We start from the raw sequence: 11,225 nt of genomic DNA, 5'->3' as shown, positions 1-11,225 counted from the left end.
GACTTAGTAAAGATTTTTCTAAGAACTGATGTAAATTACATTTATTTATTTGATGGTGGCATGGTGAATTCATGCCTTAAGCTACTTTCACACCGCCACTTCCAATGAAAAGTCTATGTTAATCTGCGTATATGCGCGTTTCAGGCTTCTGTGTTCAAAACTGTCACGTTCGCATGTCGCTAAAAAGGTTTCTACAACCACTTTTGGGCTCTACGTACAAAACGTATTGAACTTAAGTTGAAAGTTAAACCAGGTGGAACTTTGACCAACTAGGGGCTTGGATTTGGTAGTGATGTATGGATGGTGTCATAGAATGTTAAAGTCTTTCATATATCAGAATAGAGCTGTGAAAGAAAAGGCCTAGAGCAAGATTCACCACATTTAAGTGGCATTGACATATCACATCACGCCTCTTCCAACTGTATGTGGCTGCCATGCGCTAGTATAACAGTAGAAAAGCAAAAAGAAGCCCCTCCCTGCTTGTCCAGTGTGAACACCGTGGGCTAAATGGGTGTTAAAGGACGCGGTAATCGTATGTTCTTGATTGTGCGTCACATGACCGGTGTGAGTGTAGCTTTACAGGACATAACCAACTGCTGTCCTTGACATGTTGCTGGTCGGTTAAAAAAAAAAAAAGTTGTAAAGTTTCTGACAGAAAATGTCTCCCTATTTAAAAAAAAAAAAAAAAAAAAAAAAAAAAGACCTGAAAAAAATAAACTTAATTATTTTGGGTTTTCTTCGTGCTGTAAAATGTCTTGGTTTATTTGCACAGACAAGGATAAAGGACACAATAACATTTTTTATAATAAAAAAAAATGGATCTAAGCCCAGATACCCCGTAAGGGATACAGTAAGTTAAGGAAATGGACGGATGGATGGAAAAATGTGTCTGAAAAAAGTATAAAAAAATGAGCAACTTGAGAACAATAGCATACATCTACTGACTGGAACGCAAGCTGAGCCTTGAGAATGGTAGTTTTATTAAATGTTTGGGGGCAAAAATGGCAGAAATTGAAAAAAAAAAAAAGTTGGATTGAGTTTCACCTTAAATCCATCCATCCATCCATAGTACAGATGGATGGATTCTATCCCTGTTATGGTAGGACAAGGTATATGCCTTTCCTCTCTATGGATAAAAATAAATGCCAAACAAATAGAGTAATTTAGCCTCAATGACCATATAAACTACAGTTGGGATTCTTTTTTTTTTTTTTAGTTGCACTGCTTTTATAGCCAACAGGGGAGTCTGTAACTACTGTGCTGACTGTGAGTAATCGGCTGAGTATGCGCTGAGGCAGCAGGCTGCAAACACGTTAATCTTTAGTCTTCTTTCTTCATAATAAAACTCTAAGCTTTGAAACTTTCCTACTTTTGCATGACTGATAATCCAAAGGTCATGTCAAATGTCAGCTATTGTGGTCCTTAGGGGTAACCCACATTCCTCTGAGTGTTCTGGGCATCGCCAACAGCTTTTGCAAACCTTCCATGTCCTTTTTTCCCATACAAGTGTAAAATGTTACCAATTTAACTGTTGAATTTATAAGCAACTTCATTTGAGGACATTATCATTCTGCCATCTAGTGGATAATCTCATGACTTCTCTTTCTACAACTAATTTACTGAACAGTTTAAAAAGACAAAATTTTACCCAAAATGCCATGCATAAATACACTTCTGTGATAACATTTTTTTTAATTGGTTGCATTTTAATAAAAAAAGACAACAAGGGTTTTTTATTTTATATATCAAGGTATTAATGATTTATTCTAATAACAATAAACAGAATATATCAGTCCCTTATTTGTACAAAAATACCTGAAAAGGTTACAAGTAAAACTTATAAGCCATTCAACTATTTACAGATTGAAGCAAAGCACATGTTGAATACAGGAGCTTTCTCTCACAAAAAGAGACAAGTTGCTGCTTTCCGTTGCTGCATTCCCTGAAATATGTGTTTTCATATTGAGATATATTTGAAATTGTCCAACCATTCTAGCTTTCATTGCGACTTTTTTTGTTTTTCATTTGTTTTGTTTTTGTTTTTAAATGCACAAAAGTCAAAAGATAAGAGACCAGCCATCTTTGCAGGATCAGGGCCAACTGACTGTGAGCTCCAAAGGTTTCTGTACGCTCAAACTGCAGCCAAAAAAGGCAAGCGTTCATTCAAAGAAAAGTGCAGTTCAAAATACGCCAACTGCATTTATAAAGTATTCATTGAAAATGCTACGTCACCCAGTCTGTGAGTTCGGTCGTGTCCGTGCAGACAATAGAGGTCATCAGAGGCACCAAATGCAGTTACAAATGAACCGCCTACCAAACTGACATTGTGCTTCAACTGATTTCAGGGATGCATGTCAGTAATTCAGCAACAGATCTACCAAATCAGATTTTCTAATGCAAAAAAAACAAAAACAAAAAGTCAAAGTTACTGTGAGGGCATCATTTTTGTTGACTATTTGTCATCGAATCAGCCTGAGCTACCACAAATATATCTTCTGCAAATATGATTTCAAGTATTCATTAAGCAGACGGGCTGTGCAAATGAAATACAAGTTCCATCTAATTAAACCCACAAAAAGTTAAAAAAAAGTTTGTTCCGTCCGACTAGCAATGTCTAATAACGCTTATTCTTACTTCTGAGGTGCACAAAATGTCGTTAGGGCTAAATTACCAAACAATCTTATATTACTTTTGTCAATGTGCTCACTACCGGATTACTCCCCTCGCACGATGTACAGACAGACCTCTCCACAGCTTTGACCCAAATGTGAGAGCTACCTTAACAGACCTGACAAACATCAGCGAAATTTAAAATCGCCGTAATTTCAAGAACTCGTTTGAGATCCGCAGGTCAGACTGCATCTCAGTGGACAACATGTCTGATCATTTCACTAAAACATTTAAAAATATATGATCCACTAATATCTTTTTATGTTTCTTAAATGTTAGTTTTAAGTTTGATTTAACACGAAGGGCTGATTTTTGTTTGCAGCATCTGCAGAGGCGGTTAAATTTCATTGTTTTCACTTCTGTTTGTTCTACATCTACGTCTTTACATTTCTTTTGTACACGCAAATTCATAAAAGAAAAGTTTGAAAAATGTTTACCTCTTGTAGCTTTATTGATCATCTTTTCTTTCTATATTTTTTCTTTTAAAAATCAACAAAAGACAAATGATAAAAGAAAGAACATAACGTTTTTTTCAGCACGCAAGCCTGCCATCTCATTTCATTACAAGTTTTAAAAGAAACCTCTAAAAAGAAGCAGGTTGAAATGGCAGGTGGTATTTAAATGTTAGATGCTGGTTTTAATGATTAGTTTTCACTTTTTCTCTAACAGTCGAAATTTTAGGAACACAATCCGACTCCAGGTAAAGCTCATTTTTACTCAGAAAGTGAAATCTTTGAGCCATTCTCTCCTCATTAGTCAAGATTTTGGATCAGTTGAATTCAGAGCAACATTCTGTTGCTGCAGTGCGACACCTGGTGGTCATTTATGATAACATTTTCAGCAAAGCAGGGCGAAAAGAAAAGACTGATTAAAGGGGTTGAAAACTCTATTTAGAAACATTTTTGTTTTGTAAAACCCTGTTTTTTTTCTTTCAAATGTACAACATTCCACTCGTCATCTCTTGGAATGACAAACGTAACACGACTGGTGTCAGTGTGCTTTAAACACCACTTCAGATCAAATCATTATAACAAAACCAAAAAAATAAGGTCAATATAAGCTATGACATTACAATTACAATAGTGAATAATGATTTTATGGTAAGAGAAAAAAAAAACAGCGCTGCTAAATCTCAAAATTTCAAGTTATCAGAAACGTCCCAGATAAATAAATACAACCTGCTGCAACAATAGAAGCAAAAAAAAAAAAAAAAAAAAAAATACATCAATGCATCATCTTAGATAAATAATGGGAACTTTGCACAGAATGTAAATTTATTGCTGCTTTTCTGCACACCCAACTTTGAACACAACATTTCTATCTTTTTGAAGCACGATTTGTAAATAAAATTTGAGTGTTGCGGATACACAATAAGGATTTTTCAGTTGGACTATCTACCTTGACAAACACGTTTAAGAAAAAAGTTCATTTTCGTAAAATTGGGGTAAAAATGGTTTTACAGGATATATTTTCTCCAGAAATCTTTACATAATAATCATAAAAAATTGTTTTTTCCTTATTGACGTAGCATGTATTTATCGGAAAAAGACGTCAACCTCCTGGAACATGTTAGCTGTCGCTTTTCTGCTGTGAACGGAAGCAGAAATGTGTCAAATATGACGTCTGGGAGCTCAAGATTGTTACTATCAATGATGTGGACCCAGGTGATTTCTTTTAGCACTTAAAGGGCATATAATAAATCTGAAATGCTAAAATCTCAATAATATTTCTTTCGGCATACGTAATCCCGACTACCGAAAGCTAGCGGAGGGCTAAAAAGAGGGCTCTGGTATATATTTAGAACATTCTAATCCATTTTTGACAGCTTGTCACTGGCTGAGTAACGTGTGCAACATGTATGAGGAGGAGAGGGTCAAAGAACAGGGCCAATGTTCCCCACAGCATTTGTAGAGACACTCATCAAAACCAACTGGTTTGGAATTTTGAGACACTTTTAAGTTAAAACCTTCAAAAGGATCTGCTTTTTTATTTTCCGATTGAATGGGTTTGATGCGACGATAAGCATTGCCTGCACTGAAATTCCACTAATAAAATCTCTCCATTTAGCTGCAACAGAGAAACAAAAAATTAAATAAATAAACTACACAAAAAAAGGAAAAATATAAATATTTTCTCTACTGGATTTGAAATTCTTTTCAGCTTTCAAACGATCTCTGCCTTACATTTATAGCTCCACATTTGACACATTGATTCGATGCATGTTCCTGCGGCGGTTTCAAGACTATAAAAACATCGAGTGACGATCAAAACAACCATCACGATTCTGATGTAGCTTATTTAAAAAAATTAAATGCTGCAAATACCCAGACATGGTGCAGACATTTAGAATTTGAAACAGAAGACAGAAGCTGCAAATTATTAAAGAACAAACATACAAAAATAAATGAGAAGACACATCTCTAAAAGGTTCAACAGCAAAAAAAAAATTATCTTGCAAAAACAGATGAATGTCCTCAAAATATGAAGCTTTTCAATCCTGACACAGATTTAAATAAAACCTGCTGGTGCCTTCGAATGGGTTGAAATCGGACATGTCAATGCAAGACTTTGACACTAGAGGGCAGAAGCACATTGTAGCTGTCAAGTAAAAGTTGAGACGTCATGCAATATCAAAGGCTGCACCCACTTCAGAAAAGTCAATGACAAGAGACTAAAACATTTACAGTGAAATGTGATCTTGGAGTCTAAATCAAGTCAATGAGACGTTTGAATGACACTGGTAGGGATTGGTCTGGTACAGATGTGACAGCTCGGCTCGCTGATTGTCTAGTCTGTACTCTCATGCTTGCTGATGCACACTGGTGGCAAAAAAAAAAAGAAAAAGTAAGACATTTCGCAGCAGTGTCGACACAAATGGCAGTGCTCATTTCCTTAAGCTTTCTCTTTCTTGGGGGAGTAAACCTCATGAGCAAGTTTGTGCATCTGTCTCCTCAAAAAAAGCTCCATGCAAAAGCACCAAAATTCCAAGCAGTCTCCAGCAGACGCACGACAAAAATAGAAAAAGTAGACCAGTCAAATTCACCAGCTTCTAAAAACACACACACAAAGAAAAAAATCGAACAAGAGGAACCCACCGACCCAAGGGGTTCTCCTTGTTGTGTTTGATTTAGGCAGAGTTAGATCAAGTGTCAAGGGGGTTATGGAGTCAGATGAACTGAAGGTGTCATAAGGCCACCACGGTGCACGGGTGTTTGAGTTTACAAGGCAAAACTCCTCTGTTTAGCTGGTAGAACTCCACCAACTGAATCAGGTCGGTGAACTTTGTTACACCGTCATCAAGGCTGAAGAAGACCTGGCCATCCTCTTCACACTGTGCAACAGAGCAAGGGGCATAAAAAAAAAAAGTTGAGACAAATCGCCTACGTGCATCATATGTATGCTTCATTCTCACTTAATAATGCAAAAAACTGAAGAAATACCTACTGGTAGTATCTGGAAATGTTTTATTTTCTTATGATGGCACAATGTGAGCACAAACGCCTTGGGGTTACTCTGGCTGACTCGAACCAGGAACAGCCTGAAAAAATAAAAAAGGAGTTTATGTGATTACAGCAGTGACGTGCAGTCAGGAGAGGCAGGTGAGGCTGTGCCTCACCTGTCATTATGGGAAGAAAAGAGAAAAAATAAATTCAATTATTATATTTAATCAGTAATTTGTGCTTTGCAGTCAGTTTCCATTTAAATTTACCATTTTGGGGTTTTTTTTCTTTTCAAAATCGCTGAATTTCGGGATTTGCCGTTCAGATACTAAGTGACGTGCGATGAGGCACCAGCCCGCTGAGCCTCACCTTGGATTGCGCAATACCTATGCAGTCAGACGGTACTGCTGTCTCTCTGTATGTCGGTTCAATCACTTGTACTATATGAGCTGAGTTTACATAATTTAGCAGATGTATATGATGTACAGTGTTTGTTTTTATAAATAACTGTATGTGAAGGAGCGTGTTTCTTGTGCTGAGCGCTAAACGCCAGCGAAAAAGCTGCTGGGTGAGGCCAGACATTCTCGTGCCTCATGTTAGGGGGCGCCGGTGAGCCCTGAGATTATGACGCTAAAAAATAATAGAATAAGTGATAGCAAGCGGCAAGTCATTTTCTTCAGAAGGAGCGGCGTATGGACTTTATTTACAAGTAAAGGTAAGACGATAATAACGTTTGTGCTTTTTTCAATGCTGCAGTTTGTATATGAAAAAAAACATGTTGAAATAATATTTTAAACAACACACGTTAACTGTTGTCAATCAAATGGTGAATAAGTTACTCAGTATGGTTCATATGTTTGTAAATCTGACTGATGACGTCAGTGCCTCACCAGCCATTAACCTCACCGCACGTCACTGGATTACAGTATCCCATTTTTGCCCGGATATATGATGCGTGGTAGCCCACTCACCCGTCCACTTGTCCCTGCTGGTGAATAATTCGATGGGACTCTTCTCTGGTTATCCTGCCATAGTACCAAAGCTGAGCAATGTGGATGACTGTGACAAAAAACATTTTTAAAAATTACAATAGAATATTTTTTATAAAGCGCAAAAAAAAAAGGTTTGGGATTGAAATGTGACTCTTTTTTACCTGAATTTAATGTAGAGTGGTGCAACGGACTTTGGGAGCCAATAACGTTCATTCGCTGAGTCCTCTTCTGAGAGAGATGATAAACATTAGGAACACAAAAAAAGAGGAATTTGTGACACAGCTGAGCGATAGTACCGATTTTTAAAGAGCAGCTTCATCTGCCGACATTTAGTAGTTGATGGGCATTCTGGAACATCCAAATCACATAACCAATCTTAAAGGGCATTTCTGCCCAAGTAAAGGCTAACTAAACAGTAAATCAACCTTTTTTGGCTGTTTACCTGTACAAATGGGGCTTTAAAAGTGCTGACTGCTGGTTCGTGTCAAATTTTCCTAAGAAATCCTAAAATGTACTGACTGTCAAATTCAGAAATGATACCAATAAAGGCAACATATGACCCTCCAGAATGGTGACACAAGACATATTTGAAGAAAATTAAGCCTAAAATTGCCTTTCTGAGTATTTCTTTATTCAAATTGTAGTTTGTTGTTTGATAAAGATTGTAGAAAATAAGCTGACAGTGCCACAAGCCCCATGCTCCGCTCCATTCTGATGCATCCACTAGTAGTCCATAAACGTCTGGATTAAAACTGTGCGGCTTGATAGCTCCAACTTTTTTGCACTGGTAATGTTAGATTGAGGTTGTGAGGGGCTGTAAACTAATTAATGATGGGAAGGGGGCAGGCTTACTAAGTTACACCCACAACTCAGGTGAATTTCTAATTAACTCTTGCGTCTCTGCAGAAACTATGTCTTAACCCTTGTGCTATCTTGTGGGGTCCAGATGACCCCACCCTTACATTGACGTGTTCTCCCTACCGTGACAAAGGTGGATTAAGTTGGAAAGATTTCATGTAATCCATGGACACCAGTGAAGATCAAGAATCATTGAAGAAAAAAGGTTCAGCGCACTGTCTAGTGGGGTCCAGATGTTAACGCTAAGGTGCCTCCAGGCACGTTATCGTTGGGAGTGGGGGTCATCTGGACCCCACAAGATAACACAAGGGCTAGAAAACGACAGGTTTTTTGGCTTCTTGTTTAAACCAGCATAATCTTAAAAGCCCAATAGGAATGGTTAGAAAATAGATCAAAAGATGATTGGAGTGGGACTAAAAGGTGGAAAAATAAAGGGAAACCAACACCAGCCAATCATACCCTGAATTTCCAACTGTCTCTATAAAAGACTTGACTAATAAGCCTCTGTGTCTTACCCTCCACGTGTGACCTTCCTCCATGGCAGCACACTGAGCTTCAACTGGGTTGTCAATCACCCTCCCTATCCTCCCAGAGAAATCCATGGCCACAAGGGAGTTCTCCGATACACTCCTCTAGAGGGAGCCAAAGATGTGCAAAAGTCAAAAGGGGCAAACAAATGCAGCAACATTGATGTAAAAATATGAATCAGTAACATTATTTTATTGATTTATTATTTTTCTGGCCAAAATATTTTGTACAAAAAGTAAAAAAAGTAAAAAATGAATGTAGCTGTTTGTTAAAAGAAAAACACCTTACCACAGGAGCTGAGAAGGGTGAAAGCAGGGGTTTCCTTTGTTGAGGCAATTTATAGTTCTGATACAAAATAATCCCATACTGCAAAGCCAAAGAAGTCACATTATTATTTGGTAAGTTTTAAACAAACGCAGGAATAATTAGAGTACAGAGGGACTTCTGTGTACCTTAAAGAGTCTGAAACCAGTCATCCAGCAGGTCCGGCTCTGTTCATCCTCTGCACACAGCATCCTCAGCTCCTTCATTTCCCCTCTGGATTTATTAGGCTGACAGTCAACAATTTACAAAGTTACTATTTAAATCACACCTTTATTTATTTATGTTTTTTTACTACATTTAAACTTTAAATGTCCATTTACTGAATTTATGACAGAAAGATGGTGCAGAAAAACAGGCTTTCTGACAGAAAGCACACTTCAGAGAGACTCACTTTGATGCAGAACTCAAAGTCTGTGGGCGCACTATGCTGCTTTTTGCCTGTGATAACAGTGAAGATGTTGCTGTCCTCCAGGTCTGCTAGTAACTGCAAATGCCTGGGTTCCTAGATTAATAAGTCCAAAAAAAATGAAAGGGGAGAAACAGCCAGAGGGTTTAATGACAGGCAGGCGTAAGAAACCGCCATTAATAACAGCTTTGGAAGTTTGGAAGAAGATGTCTGCTCATGATGGGCTGTTGTTTACCTTTGAGGCTCCTTTTGTAGAGCAGTAGAGTCCTGAGCGGCGCAGGAACATGTAAACTTTCTTCCACGACTTCCGACCCACCTCCTTGATGTAAAGATAACCCTGTATTTCTGGACAGGTGTTGGTTGAAAGGAAGTTCTGAAAGGGAAAACGGGAAGTGAAAATCATTTTTGGTTTTCCTTTGCTACTTCATAAAAGAGCGCTGCACCTCATTACATGTGAAGCCTCCAAGTTCTTTGGTGCTCAGAGCTGCTAAAGGCACAAGCCTGTTGATTTGGTTGGAGCTTAGTCAGGGCTTTTACAAATTTGTGCCAGCATAAACATAAACTTTAAACAATCGCACCCTTTTTATGGGTAGCTTTTCTTGTTTGGTGACTTTATTTGTGTTTCCCAATCCTATCACAACCACAAAAGTGGCAGATAGGATTATTACATCAGATCAGAATCTGTGGCTTTCCAGAAGCCTCCTCAAGATTTAAAGCATATGCTTTTGGTTGTGTTTGGGGGGGGTAAATCCACAAAAGAATTCTCACAATGAGACATTTTCCCGACATTTGCAGAGTGCGTGCAAAGATATTTCAAACAGCTTTTTTTTTTCCCCCCCTTTGCACCGCTAAGACCTTGTTACGCATTGACGAATGCTTGTTGCGTAAAACGGAATATTGCAAACACCTGGATGAGCTCGGCTTATTGAGCGCCTCGGTTTGGATGGCGCTCTAATTGAGTGCAAAGAGGTTGTGTTTAGAAGAAGTCAAACACTGAGAAGTCCTGACACGACCCCCCCCCCCCCCCCCTTCCCCTCCATATCCATGCAAACGGCAGGGGAGTTAAAAGCTTTCCACGAGCGGCGTGGATGAAGAGAGAGATTTCAATACTATAAAAACTGCTGCGTTACAGAAAAAAAAAAAAAAAGGGGGGGAGCATCTAAACCTCCATCCATTAGGACCGAAGCACCTCAAAACCCCGTGGACTGGATCGATACGGTGAAGAGTTGTAGCTTGGCTGATTTCACCCATGGGTGCTGGGCGTGTGGTGCAGAGGCAGCAGTGTCAACAGGGGATCAACAGTAGTTATTACAGCCGGCTCTGACGAGACACTCAGTCTCAGGGTCAGGGGTGAGCCACGCCAGCTTGATTGTACAGTAAGCAGCAGGTGCTGAGGTGAACCAAACTGTGCGTGTCAAGAGGAAGAGGACAAAGCAGAGAGACGGGTGCGTGCGGGGAGTACCTGAAGTAGCTGAGATGGTGGAATTGTATGATTGGTTTCCTGGCACCACGCTACCATGTGCTCTGGGAAAAACGTCTGTTAGAGCAGAGGAAGGTGGAGTCAAGAGACAATGTCAGAGATTGTGACAGTAATAACAGGGCTGAGATGACTGGGACAGAGACAGACATCATGCAAATGTTCACACAGCGGGCTGTCATAATATTTTACGATTTTCAAAACCATGGAGGAGAACTCAGACAACCACAAGAGGTTAACTCACAACAAGTGCTGGCTTTCGAAACGTTTTTTTAAAAGACCCACTCCAATGAAAATGGTGTTTTTAACATGATCTTGTGGCATTTAATAATGATGGAGGACATGTTACATAAAGAAAATTAAGCTTAAAAGTGCATTTCTGAGCATTTATGTATTCAGATCGTTGTGAATTAGAGACAGAAGAAAAGATGCAGTTTGTAAAGGCTGTGGTTGTGACGTAAAAGCTGCAATCAGCAAACCACAAGCTCCCTGCTCCGCTCCATCCATTGTAGACAAGTAGATCTGTGTGC

The 11,225-nt window shown here is 38.9% G+C and overlaps 1 protein-coding gene across 4 annotated transcripts in view; it reads right to left on the bottom strand.

Moving 5' to 3' along the window:
* Positions 1-1,729: 1,729 nt before the first annotated feature.
* grb10 (growth factor receptor bound protein 10) overlaps positions 1,730-11,225 on the bottom strand; it is a 96,361-nt gene continuing 86,865 nt past the window's right edge. For 3 of the 4 annotated variants that reach the window (XM_011485040.3, XM_011485038.3, XM_020710042.2), the window contains 10 exons: positions 10,681-10,755; positions 9,454-9,591; positions 9,204-9,314; positions 8,941-9,039; positions 8,777-8,854; positions 8,476-8,592; positions 7,264-7,330; positions 7,082-7,169; positions 6,115-6,208; positions 1,730-6,001 (listed from right to left, as the gene is read on the bottom strand). In XM_011485040.3, coding sequence (XP_011483342.1) covers positions 5,855-6,001; positions 6,115-6,208; positions 7,082-7,169; positions 7,264-7,330; positions 8,476-8,592; positions 8,777-8,854; positions 8,941-9,039; positions 9,204-9,314; positions 9,454-9,591; positions 10,681-10,755 — 1,014 coding nt within the window. In that variant the 3' untranslated portion in view covers positions 1,730-5,854. The remainder of the gene's footprint in view (positions 6,002-6,114; positions 6,209-7,081; positions 7,170-7,263; positions 7,331-8,475; positions 8,593-8,776; positions 8,855-8,940; positions 9,040-9,203; positions 9,315-9,453; positions 9,592-10,680; positions 10,756-11,225) is intronic. The other variant, XM_011485039.3, reaches the window with a different exon arrangement.

The sequence above is a fragment of the Oryzias latipes genome, chromosome 16, assembly GCF_002234675.1.
Source record: "Oryzias latipes chromosome 16, ASM223467v1".
NCBI lineage: Eukaryota > Metazoa > Chordata > Actinopteri > Beloniformes > Adrianichthyidae > Oryzias > Oryzias latipes.
Note: the sequence above shows the minus strand (reverse complement) of the source record. Positions and strands in the feature narration are given on the sequence as shown.